Raw genomic sequence first — 19,925 nt, 5'->3', positions numbered from 1 at the left:
TTTTTTCACTGACAAACCGACCTGGACTTTCCACCGTTTCATTGTTAGCTTGGTACAAGTAATGCTCTGAAGTAAAGGTCTAGATTCTTTGGCTTTACACTGCTGTGATGCCTTTTGTTTCAGTGCTTTCAGCCTTTTGTTGCCTTTGTTCAGCCCTGTACAAACCTGTCTGAATTCAGCCAGAGCTGCTCAACCTGTAGGCAGATCCCAGAGGCAGCCGTTGAGCTCAGAGACCGGGAGGCCCTCACAAGTGTGAGTAATAGTTCTGAATTACAGTCACCGTCTGAAAGGCCGTCTGCGGCAGAAAGCTGCTGTGAACTCTCTGTAAAGAGTTTGAAAAACGGTGACTGGGTGTCTACCTCATGATATACTGAAGCTTAGGTGGGTGCCCACTGCTGAGCTCACCGTGGAGCTGCCATCCATCGAGTCCGGCCCACTGGGCTGACAGAGTGTTGATAAAACTCAGACCGACAGAGAACGTCAGCGGCTGAACTGTTGTCTGATGCCAGACTTTCAGATCAAACTCCCTTAACTATTTGTTTGGTTGTTCCCATTTTTATTATGATTGAATAACAGCATGAGATACTGTATTGTTTATGCAACAATCAAACTGTGATACACGAGTGTGTGGTTTATTCCAGGATATGCAGAGGGATTAAAAGACACCCTGTGCTTCCAGTTTTTTTTCTCATGGATAAGGATCAGTGGTGCTTTGTGCAGTCAGATCCATTTTCAATCCATGTTTAGTGAGCCAGCGAGCTGCAGTCAGATGGATTTAAGGATGTTTTAAAATGTTGAGCCTTTGTTTTGCACAAAGATACACAGTTAAATATCTTACAATCTTATGTTGTGGGCTTTTTAAATGTCAGAGGGGCTGCAGACTGACTGCATGTATACTCAGGTTTGGCTTTGAAGGTGATTCCTTACAGGTTTAATGCTCCCTAAAGGAAAAGTCTTTAGAGTTTTGTTGTAAGCGAACATCTTAAACCACTGCACATTTCTAATGTTGTTTTAATATTCAGTTAGTATGTTAAAGTTTGTATAAATAAGGACGGAATGATGAGTAATGATGATTGATTTTTTTTAGCGACTGAAATAAATAAAGGAATAAATAATTTATATTATGGCTGAAATGTAAGAAAAATGCTAATGCAGTCATGAAATCAAACCAAGTTTATTCTCCAATTGGTGTTTTCAAAATTTTAAGCACTGTCCCTTCCACTGCGACCCCTCAGCACAGGTATTTAAACTGGTATTTTTTTCTCTTAAACTCTTCACTAAAGGTGCAATCGTACCCAAAAAATCAAAATCAAAATCATGTTACATCTCGGAAAACTCGTGTTGGAAATAACTGATTGTTAGAGGCTGAAAATGTACACAAGTGAAAGCTTTTCCCCTTTTGGTTGATAATAATAATTCACATTTAACTTTAGAAGATTTTTTTTATTGAATGATGATACACAGTGAACGTTTATCATGAAGGATGGTAAACAATGAAAGGATGACATATGGGTTTAGACACTGAAAGCTGGTAGGTTATAATGATGAACCAGGGAACCCAGTGAAAAGTACTCTGCAGCACACTTAGCTTAGCATAAAGTCTGGAAGCAAAAAAACAATTTCTACCCATATAAATTAAATGAATGATAAATATTGTGTTAATTAAAGATAGAGCTGGGCTGGAATAGTTTGTCCACTTTAAGGATTCGTGCTAACCCTTCTCCTAGTTTTGAACAGTTGTTACATATTTACTCATTTCTTTTCAGTTCTTGTGTTATTTCCTGTGCTTTGCTTGTTCAGAGTGAGACTGTGCAGGTAAAGTAGATGATTCAACTCTGGGCAATGTGCTGTAAGCTCCACACATGTATGCACACCACACACTTGTGGTATGCACATAAGATACACAAACCATGCACATTGCATGCAAAAATAATAATAATGTAAATACTGCGAATCCATGTACATGTTGTAATTACTCTAAAGGCTGCTCTTGTATCAGTGTAAATGACCCTGCTACAAGTGTATGTGTATATATATGTTGTGTGTATATTTTGTATATACATACGCATACTGTTTGGACTTTGGATTAGATGGCAAACTTTCATTGTTTTTAGTAATGTACTTTTCAATGACAGTCTGACTGAATGAAGCCTAATTTAAAAGGTAGTGAAGTTGAGCTGAAGCTCACATAACCAGTTATTGTGCATAATTGTGCAATAAAACTTTAATAAATGCAAGAAGGATGTTTCTGTGTTAATCGTCCACATCCAGCCGTCACCATCCAGTCTCTGTCTGTGTCTTCTATCCGTGTTATTCCTGTCCTTCTGTGGAAGTGTGTCCGAATGCGTCTCAACATATTTAAATGTGCGGCTGTGATGTTTTTGTCTTGTGTTCCCTCCATCGCAGCGTGGCTCATTGAAACTGCATTGTCTTTCCAGGTGGCGAGCGTAACTGTGGAGTACATGAGCTGATCTGCGTCAGAAAAGGTAGGGCAGATCAGAGCTCTGGGAGGTTGACCTTTGACCCATGCACTGCACCTCCCCCTCCACCTGTCTGATCATTTATCACCACTGAAAAACATCTGTGTGTTTGTTTCTGGCTGTTTCGAGTCGTGTTTACTGTTGGTCTGCTGTACTGTTTCGTTCTGTGTGCTCACTGCTTGTTCATGGTGTTTGTAAAGCTTGTAAAAGGTGATCAGTTAGAATTATCTGATGTTGCATCTGTGATGTATAAATGCTTGTGACACAAGAAGTCGCCTTTTTATTTCTATAAAAGAATTCTTTTTTTTTAACAGGTATGTTTGTGTTTGTCATAGTTAGCGTTTCCTTTATGTATGACCAAGTTTCTAAGATGCTCCAATGTCATGATTTATGGTTTTTATACATTTTTCTGAACAGAAGAGTTACAGTATGCTAGCATCGTTTTGACACTGAACTAGATAAACTGTTGTCATGGCAGCCACACAGCAGTCATGATGTCACTTTTGCTGCGTGCTTTCATTTGTGATGGTAGCAATTTGCAGCCAGCTTTATTTCAATTGCAGTGAACAAAAATAATGCTTGCAGAGCTGTAGCATTTTAAACATTTGATGTGTTTGCAAAGGTTAAAGCTAAAAGCTAAAATGAGATACCCAATTATGGAATAATTACCTATAAATTATAACATCCGCTTGTTGCTCTGATAACAGAAGCATTTAAATTCCATTTTTATTTAACTAATTAATTTTTTTTTTAAATATGCATGACAGATTTTTTTAAATTAAACAATTAAAGCATTGAAAAAAACAATTCACCCTTCCAGTACTCCAAGATGCCACGATAGGTTTACTTCTATTTCATATTAAGCAGTCAGCTGGTCACTCAGAAGTTCAGCTTTACCTCTAGTTAACACTTTGTTTTCATTGATCTAACACAGTTATTCACCGTAATATCACAAACAGATTGTATGTAATTGCAAACTTGACTATATTCAATTCCAAATTGATAGCAGACTGGCTCCATCTTATTTCCATTTTATTGCCGTCTCAGTGCACTAAAGCATTTTATTGTATGGGGAATGAAATGTTTAGAATAAATGCAAATAATGCTTAATTAGAATCCAAAAAATAATGTTTTGTTAAGCAACAACTATTAGATGGGATTTCAATGATACCAGATAACAAGTTACTGTATTTACATAATTGCATGTAAGGAAACACCAAAGTTAATGTTATTATAAAGTTATTACAAATTGGTTTTCTGTTCTCTGTTCTGTTTGTCTAAAGAATTTCAGTAATGAAATTGGGCGATTATTAATGTAATCAGGGAAGTCTTCATGTGGCGAGCAATTTAAATAATCTGAAATATTTTATTTACCATGTTGGTAAAGAAGTGGCAAAAAGTCCTTGTAAAACTCTACAGTATTCAAGCGCGGGGATTTATTGTTCAGCATCTGGTGGGTGTAACCACAAGCTTTTCTTAGTTCATCTGCAGTGAGTGGTTTGTTTAAATGTAACTCACTGAAGGGAGCTACGAAACGTCAGAGCAGTGTCAGACGATAATATAAAAGTACATATATGTCGTTACACTGACTACATCATGCGTACATAAAAAATGGGAGGCAGGCCATGAAGGTTTGAGTGAAAGTATGTGTGTATTTGTTTATGACAGAGTATGATGGGACATAAAAACAGCTTCTTGAACATTAGTTTAGATTTAGTGTTGGATGGTTCAGGCTTTCAGAGATTTAGGAGGAGAACGTCAGGGTTCCCCTGTATTTTTTAGAAACAAATAATAACAGATAAGGAATAAGATGAGTTTGTAGCTGCCCAGTTTTACTCATATTTTTCTATAATTTTCATTATTAGAAAATAAAAACACTGTAGTTTGTATTCTGTAATCAAAATTCTTGAACCAGTATTGTGCTGTAGTTATCAAAACAACAAATTACTACTTCTGCATTAATATCTTATTTGCATATGAAGAGCTTCTTTTCTTTTCTTTTTTAATAATGCTTCTATGTTCTGCTTCACTTTAATTGCATTGGAAAGGTTGTTGTTATTCTTATTAAAGGTTATTATCACTGAATGAAAATCATATTTCAAAAATATAAATTAAGGCACTTAATTTGTTGTTTAACGAATTCATCTTTTAGAGCGAAACCTCTACATGCGTCTTTTAGCGCATTTTCCACACAAGTCTTGACGTCCAGGAGACGGTTTCTCAATCAGTAAGGAAGCGACCGGAAACATTAGAAATGATGAAAGCAGAGTTTGAAATGAAACTCTGAACAAACTGATAAATGAGACTTCACCCGTTTAAATGTCACCTGATACCATTTGCATCTTCTTGGTGGTTCTGTGAACATCGTGGCTTTTCCCAACAAAGGGAAGTGACATTTAAAGGTTGGATATGACCTTTATAGTAATAGAAATCCTCACACTTGTGTCTTGGAAGAGGCTAAGGATTTAGCAGGGTGATACGTATGCTATCTACTAAGAGCTTTCACTGGATATATTTCGCTCATTTTTTATCCTTATATAACAAAGACATCAATTGATTTGGTGAAGAATATCCGAAGTGAGAGGATGTTGCAGAAAAAAAAGAGAGAGGTGTGCACAGTGTTGCCTGAGGAAGCTCCTAAAGATCGATTACTTGGAGCCAAGAAGTGTGCAGGCTGTTTTTGTCTTTTTTGGGTTACCTAAAAGAAATCCAGGATGCTTATACCCTCCAATGCGTGGTTAACCTTAGTAATTATTTTTCACTGTCATATATTAATAACAAATCCTGCTCCTAGTCATTTCTCGGTGAGCAGACATGGTTTGTTTTCGATGCAGCTCATATATTGACGTTCCTGACTTCCTGATTTTTTATTTATTTATTTATTTTTTTTGCATTTTTACACACTAATAAATCAAGTTAACTAGAAGAGCTGTAACTTGGCATGTTCAGTGAAAGTACCGAGTACTTCTCTTTTACCACGGCATACTCGTGTTCATAAAGAAAGTATTTCAAACTAAAAAATAAATATGCACAAGTGATTGCAGAAGGCCCTGATCATGATGGAGGGGGCAGCTGAGTGGTCTGCTTGTAGAACTGTGTGTGTGTGTGTGTGTGTGTGTGTGTGGGTGTGTGTGTGTGGGTGGGTTTAATGTGGGTTTAATCCATTTGTTTGAAACTACCACAGGTGTATGTGTTGTGTGTTTGCATGTGTGTGGCTACTCTGTGGGTAATGTGCTTCAGAGTATGTGTGGGAGTTTGCATGGGAGCGCTGAGAGTGCTTATGAGCTGCCTGTGGAGTGTGTGGGTGTCTATGTGGATTTGAGGAGGTTTGGTTCTTGATGACAGTTGGCATGTGGACAGATCAGACTTTATCCAGCAATGTCCTCTTCCTCCTCCTGGAGCATCACGTGAGATGTAGTTCATCCACTGTGTCCTTTTAGAAAACCTGACATTGTAAAATGAAAGCTGAGGACACCTCTGGCTCTTGCTGTCATTGCATTGAATGTTAAACTATTAAAAAGCTTTTCTGGTTGTAATTCTTGGTTCCCACTGGTGTGAAATGTTGGCAGCTACAGGAGTTTTATTTTAGACGAACATGAAAACTGTTGGATCTCCCCAACCAGGGAGGTGGTTGTCATCTTTTAACTGTTTTTTGAGGAGTTGAAGCCAATTGCTTTTCTTACACTGATTAAAGCGAAATGCAATTTTCATTGTGCCTTTTCTTTTGCATTCACCAGTGACTGGAGAATCAATTTTTAATTAAATCTAATTAAATCTCTGAATTACTGCTGATACGGAGTACCCATCCAATACCAGAATTAAATTGAGCTTTACTCCTCACTCTGAGAAGGATAATGGGAGCCATTCAGTTTTGCCTGAGGCAACATGAGGCATGGCTTAAACATTTCACACGACAAAATGTTAAATATGTGCATTACTAGTAAAATCTAATTTAGTTATTTTAGTAAAGCAGGATCAAGAAAAGTAAAAGAAAAACATTTTGCTCCACTCATCACACAGAAGGAGTGGAGCACATCTTGTTGTCAGAGGAGAATGGCCAATCTGCTTTGAGCTGTTGGAGAGGGAGGACTAACTCAAACACACGTTTGTTACAACTCAGACGTTGTACCTTAAAGCTGATTGGCTACAGCAGCAGAAGACCACACTGGATGCCACTTCTGTCATATGGGAACAGACACAGGAACTGAGAGTACATCTCACTCAGGCTCAACAAAAATGGACAGTAGATGAATGATTTGATCAGAAATCTGGCATCTCTTAGTACCAACTGAGCTTCATTTAAATGCGACAGTGTACCTGAGTAATTCTCCTAACCATATCCATCTCTTTATGACCAAACATTATGTATTTTCTGATGGCAATTTAATGCACCAGCCAAGTTCTAATCATCTCAATTTGGTTTCTTATACATAGCAATGAAGACACTGCACTCAAATGGCCTCCATAGGCATCAGGTCTCAGTACAATAAAGCACCTTTGGGATGTGGTAGAATCGGGGGGTCACATAATGGATGTGTTGCCTATAAATCTGCATGCTGTCATGATAGCTGCTAATCTATGCCATTAAGGAATAATACAGCTCTGAGGGTAAAATTAAATTAAATTTTATTTATACAGCGCCAAATCACAACAACAGTCGCCTCAAGGAAAAACTTTTAACAGGAAGAAACTTCCAGCAGAACCAGGCTCAGGGAGGGGCGGGGCCATCTGCTGCGACCGGTTGGGGAGAGAGAAGGAAGACAGGATAAAGACATGCTGTGGAAGAAAGACAGAGATTAATAACAAGTATGATTCAGTGCAGAGAGGTCTATTAAAACCATCTGAAGAGGTCTGACGGGTACTAGCAAGGTGTACCTGATGAAGTGGCTGATTGTATATACATATATGTAGCTAATGAATTCATTATCAGAACGATATTCGATCCAAATATAGAATCACACGATTTCTCTTCATTTGTAAACATGTAAGGGAGCACAGCTGTGGGTGAGCCTGTGACCCACAAAGTGTTGCAGTATTTATATATTTGCAGCATTATAATCTGTGGTGTCATTTCTGGGGGGGAATCACTATTAAGAGGTTTTATTTTCCATTAACAGAGACATCTGTTAATTCCATAAAATCTTTCTCAGTTTGTGAAAACTGCACATACAAGTTTTTGTATTTTTCTGATACTCATATTTCTCTAAATTTAATTAGGAGTTTAATCCTGAACTGATTTCATTGATCTGTTGCCATGAGGAGGAAAGTATGAGTTATGCTGCAGGAAATGCCAAATATGTGTATTTTCTAAAGTACTTGGTTGAAATACTCCCTGTTAATTCACTTCACACATTAATTTTCAAAAAGTGGCTCTTTTTAAAGGTGTTCGGTACATTTTATAGCTGTTACAGGGTTGCTTTCCCACATAATTGTTCTCTGTGCTTCTTGTGTAACACAGTCGGTTATTGTTTAATCGTCCGGTGAGTCATCAGTCAGTCCCACACACGGGGCTATTCTCAGTATTTTAATGGAATCTGGCTTATTTGGTGAAGTAAGTCCAACAGGAAAATGATAAATGATGTTAGACAGCTTATACCACACAGCACCCACACTTTCACACAGCACCAGTTTTGCTGTGGAATTAAAAAAACATTTTCTTTGATGAAATATTTTGTTTTGTTTTTTAGCAGATGAAAGAAGTATGATGCAGTTTATGTGTAGATAAAATAAAAATATATAGTAGTTTGAAGTCAGGAGTGAAACTCACTGTAGATCTCCACGATTTAATATTCTTTTCCCTGTTTGAGGCATTTGGGGAATTATACAGAGCAGGATCCCTCCCGCTCCATCTGTGCTGTGAATAATTCAGTCAACAGTGAGAAGCTGGTACAGTGTGAGCAGACAGGCATTCCCATGAGAGAACGCCTCCTGCTCCCTTAGCGCCGTGTGACCAGACACTGAAAGCTACCAACAATAATCGGCTCATTACAGACAAAGAGGACAACAAAATTAAAATCTGCCACCTTTCCTGACATGCACACATGTTTTAAGGCTAACAGACGAATATCAGGTGGAAATAAGCACATGGCAGGTTATGTAACTGTCTTCTGCTTCTTTAGATGTGAAAGAGTCTGGTTGTTTTGTGTAGCAGTCTTGTTGTTAAAGCAACAATTACTTAAGCTTAACTGGCACAATGTTATGCGTAAAATAAGCTCCAGATCTGTATTTTTCATTTTGAACTCTAAAAGAGTAGATTTGCATGATTCAGAGTTCAATAAACATCTGGGTTTAACTTGTACTGGGCCTTTATGCAACATTGTGAAGTCCTTTTTGAAAGCCTTCAGATAAGAGTTTACTCGTTGCCACATACATATTTTGAAAGTTTATGTCAGGAACGAGGAGAGGAACTGACTGCTAACAACTTGTCAATAACAAATTAATCACAAGTCATGAGAGCACATCACAGATAATAATACATTTTATTTAAATAGCGCCTTTCAAAGCACCCAAGGACACTGTACAACAGATAAAAACTGGAAATATACACAATGGTAAAAATAGAAGATAAAAGTTAAAACATACAGAAATTTAAGAATAGGCAATTTTAAACAGATGAGTTTTGAGGGTGGACTTAAAAAGAGAGAATGAACTAATATTTCTGAGGTCCGGGGGTAGGGAATTCCAAAGTCGAGGGGCAGAGCAGCTAAAGGCCCTCCCTCCCATTGTGATCAGACGAGCAGAGGGAACAGAGAGAGAAAGAGAAGATGAAGATCTGAGGCAGCGGGATGGGAGCTTCATCTGTAATAAGTCAGAGAGGTACGGTGGAGAGATAATCCTCCTTTCTGAAACAGAATGATCAAAATTTACAAAATGGTCTCATTGTTTTTATTCAGTCCAACCCAGAAAAGTCACTGAGGCCATAAACGCATCAGGAAAGTGTTTAAAGTCTAGGAGCTGTTTCCCTAAAGACTTATATAGAGCTGGAAGGCTCTTTGCATCCAAAACTGTCGCCCTCAGTCTCCCGTCCATCAACCCGAGTCAGTTGTGGCAGACGGTGCCTCTCCCTGAGCCTTCTTCTGGTTCTGCTGGAGGTTTCTTCCTGTTAAAGGGAGTTTTTAGTTCCCACTGTTGCCAAGTGCTTGCTTAGAGGCAGTTTTCTGATTGTTAGGGTTGTCTCTGTATTATTGTGGGGTCTTTACCTAACAGTATAAAATACCTCGAGGTGACTGTGCTTTATAAATAAAGACTGAATTTAACTACAGGTTGTCTGTGTCTGCCTTTGAACACACCTTTTTCTGATTGCTGTGCTTTGTAAACCAATGGTTTGAAAAGCTGGTGGGCGGGGCTTCCGTGCGCACAAACAGTGATAGTAAGCGAGTAGTAAGTACATGTGGTGATCTCATTATTAGACGCTTTGGCCCTCTTTAATATGAACACCACCACCTGTCTAAGATGGAAATAAACACCAGCTTGAAAAAACTAAAAAAAACCTTAAAATTGGTAAAAAGATTTGTTTTACCTGGTAAGATGATTCCCAGTGATGACAAAATACGATCGACCAGCTCATTCTTGGCTGTAGGAATGATGTTAAGTTGATGCAGAGTTCTGTCACTGGTGTAGGCCGTAAAATGGGAAATAAACCCCACTGCCTGTCGCTGCGTCTGAGGAGATGCACCTATCAGTTAGTGTTAAAGCACATTGATTAATTTTGCTTGTCAAAGCCACTGGGGTTAACAACTTCCTGGCAGAAACTCTGATCAGTGTAAAATATTACAAAAGTAAGGACAAGCATAATAGTTCCCCTTTAAAAGAACAGATGTATTTTTCCTTCAAACCTGGAATGAACCTGGTTTTATTCAATCTTGACAAACACACAATAGACTGAAACCAGTGCAAGTTCTTTCCTCTTGGTGCCACTAATGGCTAAAACCAGTTAATTGTTACAGCCATTATATTGGAATTAAAAACAGAGAACCAGTCATCATTGCCACTAATGGAGAAACACGTCTTCTAAGTACTTTCTTGCCAGATGGGCTCATTATCTCCCATTTGTAAGAAAGGCAGCAGCTTGGTTTAATTGAACAAAATGGACTTTTACATGTAGAGCTGCATTCATCATGGTAAATGAGCTCAGCAGTAATCTAAAGTCTCCCATTGCACTTGAAAACCTGTTCCATCTCTCCACTTTTGTGACTGTGCATGGAATATTGTAAAGCAAGTGCTTCTCAGACGTTTACTCTTTTACGTATTGGCTGCTGCTGAGTACCTCTGCCACCCCATCATTCATGGGCGTATGTCAGTACACCCATGATTCTTTGGGTCAAATAAATTATTATGTATGACTGGTGAAAGATGTGTATCCACATACATTGGGAAAAAAATAGGTGGACTGTTCTTTACAGACCCAGAACTAGTGCTGCATTTTTTTATTTTACTCTGCACAACTTTTCCCGCAATTACAGTTTAGTTATTTTAATCAGCATTTTCTTTTGTTTTTACAGTAGTCAGTGTTTGTACACAGGAAATACAAGCTAGTTGCATGCATTGTAACTCATATAGAGGCATCCAAAGAAACAAGTCAGGGAAACGGAGAAAAGACACTGAAGTAGTCTAATAGTTGTATCAAAGTTTATTGCATTGAATTTTAATGCATGCTGGCTTTTACATTTTGGACTTTTGTTTGAGGAAATGTTCTCTAAATGGACCTCCTTGATCTGTATTTGAATGATGATGTAGATGATAGATGTAGCTTTTAGATCTGAAGTCAAGTTGATGCAAAATGGCCTTAAATCTGCATTCTTTATAACGACCACCAGGGGGCGATGACTGAGGTTGCAAACACGGGTTCTGATGCTATAGAAGAATATGGGAAGAAAATGTTTTATTGATGATTTGATGGGCTCGGTCACTCCATTCTGATCATATCAAACATGTTAAGTTCATTTTATGTGTTTATGTGTATGTGCATTATACGTATCACTAGGATTATCTAGGACATGTTATAGGTTGTGGGTTCACAGTAAAATTTACAACCCACCAGTCACCTTTGGTTTTAAAGCACCAAAATGGAACCAGTGAAAATACTCATCCTGAAGCTTCTTAATGACATTCAAAAACAGATGGATCCTACCACAGCAGCTGGATCCATCTTTTATACATCTATAAGTAACGATGCCATTGGTTGCATAATGTGAAACAGGAGCCAGGTGTAGGTGTAGCATGTTAAACCCTTTCAAGTTTTGGAAAGAACATTGAACATTTATTTCTCATTCACTGCATCCTGGGTTCTAAATTCTTCTCACCATCACCACTGTGCACCACTCTGTATGCTCACCAGTATTCAGGTGGATGACAGAAAGCATACAGACTGCTGCTAAAGTTTTCTCTCTGTCACAAACTTTCTCTGTGTATGAAGTGTTTGAGCGAACAGCTTTCAGGGGTAAAATCCCCTGTTCGTCCCCACATGTTCTGAATGCAAAGCAATTCTGCAGGACTGAGGAAACATTTGATTCCATTAGACACCACACTGAATCTGCTGGTTTTATCATCCATTGATCTGTTCACCACAACCAGCAGCCTCTTTGCAAAGCTCTGTAGTGTAAGACATAATCATTCTGTAAGAACATGCGTCATACTTATTAAAAATGGCTTTAATGAGTGCCTTTAATGGCTTTAATAGGCGCTTTACTTCCATTGTAGTGTTTATTGTCTAATAGCACTTCTGATTAGCACGACTGCAGTCTGTTGTGTCACTAAGATGGTTGATCTATCAGGCATCATAGCTGAGACAATTCTGAATGTTTCTCGTTATGCTGGGGAAAAAGTAGAAATTGTCCCTCATTTTAAATTTTGACTTCAGCGATGTTTTGGGATTAGTTTAGCTTGTTAACAGGATTATTCAAAACTGTGTTTCATAAACATTTCAGTAGAAATCTGGCTCGGCCCTGCTTAGAACTGACTAACCTTTGAAGTTGATCTGGATCCAGACACCTTTAAAAGGGCTCTTTATCATCAAAACCTTTAAAAGTTCCATTTTTTTCCCCTTTAGATGACTAAACAGAGGATGAGCAACAAAATGAGGAGGAGAAAATGGTCAGGGGTGGATTTCAACCTAAGATTGCAGTCTGTTGCCAGAGTTGCCAAACAGAAGTTGGCATTTTAAACCATATCTAAAAAATATACACTTACCAAATACTTCACTTTTTACACTGTGCTACAACCATGCTATGTTTCTCAGAGCTTGTGTTGTCAGCTAGGTGAATTTAGAGTTCACCCAGCACCTCGTAGGTTTGAAGCATAAATTCTGTAAACCCTCCAAAATTAGTGACACAATTACCAGAATAACCAGAATACGACAGCTGTCAATCAGTTGAGCTGAGTCCCCTATTGCCCTGTGGCACATGAGTTGCGCTCGCAACATGTTGGCAATGTAAATGCATTTGTCTGTGCAATTGCCTTGTGATTGAACGACTGTTTTACGCTCAACATCTGGATGACCAGCGGGTTGCTGCAACTACATGCAGTTGGTTGTTGAATGCAAAAAAAATTCAACACATTCACTGGTCAACCACCTATTTTGTTGCATGGAGGTTTCCATCCTTGTATTGTCCGTGTTTTTATATTTAACAGTTATAACCGCTCACTTCAGGCAGACAGTCCAACAAGTGAAGTGAACCCTCTGGTTACAGATGACTTGTCCTCAGTGAAATGCTAAAAAAATCTTCTGAACTGGCTGCAGGTGGTGACAGCAGGTCTCTGAAGGCTGATTGCAGCTAAATCTGACAATCAGCCTTCATTAGTTTAATGTAAGCACAGTAAAAAAGTGGTTTAGGACAAAGATGATAGGCTTATTTGATCACTTTGATGCCACTGATGGAGAGAATAGAAAAGCATCCTGACGTTTAACCGTCTGTGATGGCGTTGCACCTCCATCCTGATGCCATAAGGTCATACATGTAGCTGAAGGTCATGCATTTGTATTGTCACCAGTGCAGTCAGGATACATGTATCACCTGGGCCGGTTCATTCTGGCGTAACAAAGCCTCGCTAATGATGTTTGTGTCCAGACCTAACTGGATCTCCTGATGTGCGGCACTCAGTGCTGCCTTTAATGAGATCTGACTCGCCCGTGCGTCTGGGGGTCCGTGTGATGCTGCACCTGAACCTGTCACTATGGCAACCAACAGGTTGCGTTTCTACATTGACACAACCCCTCTGAGTGTCTCCTTCACTCCGGTTTCTTTGCCTCTGTGTCTCTCATCTTCATTGTTTGTAGAAGTGTTTTTTTTGTCAGATGCTAAATACTGACACAGTACAGATGTTTTTTCTGCATTGTACCCAGCGAAGGTTTCAGCTGGAGCCAAGATGTGTTCTAACTGTACAACTAAGATGTTTGTGAATGTGGACATTAGTAATTTGTTTTTATTTTTAACAACTGGTTAATATAATTTGTGGTCGTTTTCAAAAAAGTAACATATATCACACGTTACTTAATAACTGATCTAAAAATGATTTATTATGTTTTTTTTTCTCTACTCACCAAGAGGACCTGAAGATTAATCTTAAGATAACTTCAGTCTCTTAGTCCTACACACTGACAGGATTCCTTATTTTGAAACACATGAAAAACTCTGTCAGTGTAGAAAAGTAAAAAGTCAGATGTCACGTCGATTTTATTGTAGAAATAGATACAGATAGAAATTGAGAGTTGAAGTTGGACTGCTTTTTTTGGCACTTATTCTGTTCCCTGTTAAATATTTGGCTCATACATTCATCTGTATCATCACTCTACATTCTTTGCTGCTGGCTTTGTGTTCACCTGCTGATTTTGCAGATGTTTTGCAAAGAGGTGATGTCCTGTTAGCATTAGAGGATAGTTGTGTTGTTTCTGGCCTGGACCCAGGTTTCACTTAACTGTCACTTCTTCTGAATATTTTTTTTTAGCTCAGAAAAAGTGAAAGCGGGTGTGAATAAATTATTACCATTATTACCATTTCTTACAACATGACAACCTACTACATTAGATTTAAGGCTAAAAACAGCTTAAGTAGTCACGTTTTGATATTTAAAAATGTGTATTTGTTTTCTAGTCTCTCCAGAGGTGCTGGGGTTTCTGACAGCCATCGGACTCTTCATCATCCTCATGACTTTCCTGTTTTGGTACCTCAACAATAAGTTGGCACTAGAGAACCCAGGAAGCCTTCAGTGCCTTGATGAATTCAGGAAAACCACTGAGCTGCAAGGTGAGCATGCATAAATTTAAAATGAAAGCACATTCGGTTGTCTTTCTTTCACATCTGATTTTCTTTAGTGCCTTTGATCCCAGCACGAGGCCCGGCCTCTGCATGGAGCCATTTTCCACTGACACTGGCCTTTCTCAGCCCATGCCGGGATTACTGTTACTGACAGCTGTAGGACTGTTTACTTGTCATCTGCCCACGGGGGCTTCAAAGGTTTAAAAGGTTGGTGCCCCCCGGGAGCCCACACAGGGAGTTTGCTCGACTCAGAGAAGCCATCTGCAGAAAACAAAGGGAGGCAGTGTAACGCAGCAAAGTGACTAATCTCAATGACCTTCTGTGTGGACAGATTTGGAACAGTGGCTGTTTTGACAGACACATGAGACAAATATTAGTTCGAATTGTTAGCGGTCTGTTGAAAAAACAGTTTACAGTCTCCTGATTCTGTTTGTTAAAGATGTATGTATTGAAGACTGCATGTTGTAAGTGGGAATGTATGTTGAGTTAGTGGGAAGGTTTGCAGAGCAACCACGGATTGGGTTATTTTAAAAGCTGTGCTGCCCCCTGCTGGAAAAAATACAAAGCTACAGTGAGAGAAAACTAGCTTCCTGACTTCACTTACTGCTCTGATCAGCTACATTTTTATTCTCTGCTTTATTGTGTTTCTTTCCCTAATTTTAATTATACCCTCACTGAGGATCTGTATCACAGTGAGAAATACCTTCTTCTAATTGAGAGGACGTGTAACTAACTATAGTCTTTAAGTGACCACTTAGAGCAGGGATGTCCAACTCCAGGCCTCAAGGGCCGGTGTCCTGCAGGCTTTAGATATCACACCTGAATCAAATGATTAGGTCATTATCAGACCTTTGGAGAACTTCAAGACATGTTGAGAAGGTAATTTGGCTATTTAAATGAGCTGTGTTGGATCAAGGACACATCTGAAACCTGCAGGACACTGGTCCTCGAGGCCTGACTTAGAGTTTGAATATTTATGGTTGGCAAAGATTAAAAAAAAAAAAAAAAAGTCTTTTATGTTTTCCATGAATAGTTGTCAGCTGTGTAACAACTGTGCACAGAGAACCATGGCAGCTTCATTATTGGAAATAATCTTCATTACTGTTTAAACAGCCTCCACTGTGACTTCAGGTTGCTGCAAACGTTCAAAGTTTAGACTATTGAAAATCTTGGTTCACTCAATCTCAATCTGTCCTCTGTGTGGAATCACACGTTTGCCTGTTTAAGGGTCTCTTAAATGGTATTGTGAAAACGCAGCAGCTTTTATTGAGACGCCCTCGCCTTCCTGCAGTGGAAGGCAAATTGGCTCTGGCAATTTGTGCTTTTGTGTTCAGATCACGTCCATTAGCTTTTGTAAAACACACCTGTTACAAATCTATCCAGTTTCTTTTCAACCTTTGTCGTAGTTTCAAAACGTGTCACCTGTTCAGCTTTTAAAACAACAAAAATCTCATTTTGGCGCGTAGGAATGGGGCGTAGGAGAACACCTGGAGAATATCTCATCCGCCGTTGGCCAGGCTGCCAGTCTGTCACGGCACAGCTAATAAATACATTTGGAAGCTCTTTTTTTTTAAAAGCATTGATGAAAGCATGTTGTTGTTGTGACTTAAAAGGCATTAATTGAAAGTTGCATGATTGTTGCTGGATTGATACAACCAAAGCAGGTGAGCAGATTTTGCTAACCATCAGTTAACCGAACTAAATGAGTTTATGCATTTGACAGATTTATGACTCGTTTAAAGGATGCTTTAGTCCATAAATGCTATCGAATTTAGAAGAGATTTAAATTTAATATGTGATGAAGAAAAAGTCGCATTGAGTGATAATTCCAGTAGAAATGTTGTAGAACCACTTGGCAAGATAAACAAGAAAACCCATAAGAGTATATGACATCAGAGTAAATGACACACAGACTGAAAACACAAGCAGAATTTTAAACATCTTGTAAATTTCTCTGAATTCAGTCACTACATCACGCTGGATGTGTGATGGAGGTAATTTGGTGGAGGAGAAACCAAAAGGAGAGAGTAATATCGCAGGATGAGGGTGCAGATGTTCCTTTTTAATCACAGGGCTCTTCTGTTTTCACTGCAGTGACTTATCAAAGGCTTTTCTGAGCGATCACGAGCTTTCTGTTCAGAATGATCCAATAAGCTACAGCTGCCAGAACCAGTGCAATGATTTTTTTCCCTCATTGATTTTATCTGTTGTGTCCACCCATACAGTGTTTATTTTTATATATAAAAAGATGCTTCTTAAAGTGAAGCCAAAGTAAAATTGTCTTAAACCTGAATTCCATCTAATAGCCAGCAGGGGGCATCTCCTCTGGTTTCAAAATGCTGCCTATGGAAGGACATCCCATCAGATCAGCAAACATGTGGTGCTTACAAAACCTATTAGACCATCACCCAGTGTGAGGTTTAATCCTCAGATGTTTTAAATTAACGGTATTGGTGATTCTCAAAATCAATTTTATGTTTTTGTAATGGTTACTCCACCAGTGTGTGCAAGCTCTTTAATCATATTCTTTCATGCTAAAATATAAGTATTGTTGTTATCCAAACATTTTCAAGTTTACTCTTTTAGAAACAGCAGAAAAACAAAGTAATGCACATTATTAGTTTTTGATTAAGATGCCAGATTTTCCATCATTTATTTGCTTTCTTGAACAGAAAAATTACTTTTGGTGGTTGTGTCCGCTCAGATTTGGGTGTTAAAACAAGAATTCACTTTGTTTTTTACCTGATAAATATCATTTTTATTTTAAACGGCTTTTTAAATAACTTGTGTTTTCTTGCTTTTATGACAGGCGGTCTAATAAATGTACCAAACACTCGACCTGATGAGCTTATAGACTTAATCTCTTGTTTAAAGCCTTATTAAATACAGTGCAATGTTCATTTTGCAAATTATGAACTTCATTGACCTTCATTCAGCTACATTCAAATCCTTCATGACGTCCTTCAACCTTTTGAGCCTGTCATCATCCACTTTTGTCATCTTCTGTGGTTTTTTTCAGCTCGTCCAGTGAATTCTTCCTTTTATTTAAAAAAAAAAAATGAACTAGTTTGTTGATTTGGTCACTTCTAAAGGTTCTTTGTTTTTGTTTTGTTTTTTCAATTGAATGATTAACGGCCTCCCTCACTTGTATCGACATCTCTTTGGGTCTCATATTGAGAGCTCCAGCAGACAGCTAGTTCCAGATCTTTTATCAACATAATTTTTATTTCTATGACGAGGTAACGGGCTTCACATGGCCATAAAACAGTCAGTCAGTGGTCAAGTTACTTTTAAGCCCCTCAAAATGTGTGACTGTGTATAAAACTTCCTAACATAAAGCCAGCAAATTCCTAAAAATACCTCAAATTAATGCTAAAAGTCTTCAGTTCAATCACACCGCTATTGTTTTTGTTTTAATTTAATACACACTGTGCGTTGAATCATGTCTGAAACAGTTTTTGTGATATATAAGACAGTGTGGAGGGAAATGATTATGGAACTGACTGTATTGTCCTCTATCCCCAAACAGATAAGGTCTACTCCGACGCTGACTTGCAGGCTTCATCGTCGGACAGCGAGGATGAACTGATGGGTCAGTATCAGGAAGCGGTCAGCCGCTCCCAGGGCCTCAGAGGAGGAGCCAAGGTGTCCTCTAATGCCAAGCACACTGGAGGTTTCAGCTGGGAGAGCCGGCAGAAGTACAGCCCACTTACTGCTGATTATGATGGGTACAGCAGTGAAGCCTCAGCTGATGATGGTGGGTCCTCCCACATTTGACCGTCTTGTATGTTTTCCGTGTATCCACAGATTTGACACAGTGAGAAGTTTAGATATTTCCTTCATATTACCTCAGGGAGTTTTTGTTAAATGCTCACAGTCTTCTGCAGCTCTGTACCAACAAACACAAGAACACCATATGTGTAACACACACACTTATACACACTGTCAGTTAATCTAGAGAGGTGATCAAAGCGAGGCTGCCGTTCAGCACACTCTCCGTGGGAGGGTTGTGAAACAGTCAACTGTCTGTACAATGTGCACAGCCGCAGCCTCGCACTCTTCCTTCTTTTTTTTATCACACGTCTATGTTTCCCTTCTGCCCGACTCGCCATCGCTGCGATTGTTCTTCACCCTTGTCGAGGTGGGTTCAGTCACAGAAGAGCGCTGGCACTGACCTCCTTGGATTAGTTTGTTATTCATCTGACACGTTATTGGCCAAGAAGCATATCGTGTTGATTTAACGCTATACAAAAAGCCACTCTTGACTTTCTCCTCAGTAAATGTTTACCCAACTTTATGCTTAAATAATAGCTTTGCATGGCATAAATGACAAGACTGGCTCCGCCTAAAATGAAGAGAATGTGCACGTCACCACTTACAATGGACGTTTTTTAAGCTCGTAGCTTCCTGAGGTGCTTCTTTCACCTCTACATCCAGCCTGCCATCTAACCCCGTCAGAACCATTCTACACTATGCCCCTAAATGTGAAACTAGCCCTTTAGGGAAAGCAAATAAGCAAATGTATCTGTTGCATAGAGAAGAAAACTGTTACAAGGAATGTCAAATTCATCTAAAAGTCCCCGATTGACCTGTTTTTCCATCCTGCAGAAATATATCGGCAGTGCTGTTGTTGCCTGTTTTCGTCACACCCAGACAGGAATGTTTGTGTCTGACAGTATTTTTCAAAGACAAAAACAATCTAGTCTTTGCCAGGGTCCTTGATTGGTGAATCACGTCTGAACCAGTTTTTGTGTTATATAAGACAGTGGGTTCAAGTGCCGGGTGTCTGGCACAGTCTATTTAAAGCCGCGTTTGAATGCGTAGCTGGGGGAGAAGTAGTACATGGCGTGCTTCTGACTCCATTAGCAGAGAGGCAACGGGCTGCACAAGGTTGTTGTTGAAGAAAAGCAGAGCGTCTCCTGATATCCACTAGATGGTCTCTGTTATCTTCAGATGATGCTTTGAATTTTTAGGTCACTATAGAAAATAATCCCACATGGGGAAATGAGTGCTATTCAGTAATATTATACTCCAGGATTTTCAGGTAACTCTTACTAGCAAAACTTTAGAATGAATTTATATTTAATCCTCCTTCATTTAGAGACACGAAGGAGCCAACTAGAGAATATTGTCCCAAAGGTAATCATTGAAATCTGAATTTTGTTTCTGGTGCCTCAAATGTAAATGTCAG

General features: G+C 38.9%; 1 protein-coding gene across 5 annotated transcripts in view; it reads left to right on the top strand.

Annotated features, from left to right (window-relative positions):
- The window catches only part of syt14a (synaptotagmin XIVa), a 51,684-nt gene that overhangs the window by 10,433 nt on the left and 21,326 nt on the right, over positions 1-19,925 (top strand). For 4 of the 5 annotated variants that reach the window (XM_040048902.1, XM_040048903.1, XM_040048904.1 and 1 more), the window contains exons 2-4: positions 2,439-2,486; positions 14,570-14,722; positions 18,264-18,491. In XM_040048902.1, coding sequence (XP_039904836.1) covers positions 2,439-2,486; positions 14,570-14,722; positions 18,264-18,491 — 429 coding nt within the window. The other variant, XM_040048906.1, reaches the window with a different exon arrangement.

The sequence above is a fragment of the Simochromis diagramma genome, unplaced genomic scaffold (genome assembly GCF_900408965.1).
Source record: "Simochromis diagramma unplaced genomic scaffold, fSimDia1.1 OVJJ01000305.1, whole genome shotgun sequence".
NCBI classification, from domain to species: Eukaryota; Metazoa; Chordata; class Actinopteri; order Cichliformes; family Cichlidae; genus Simochromis; species Simochromis diagramma.
This window is presented reverse-complemented; position numbering and strand designations above follow the sequence as displayed.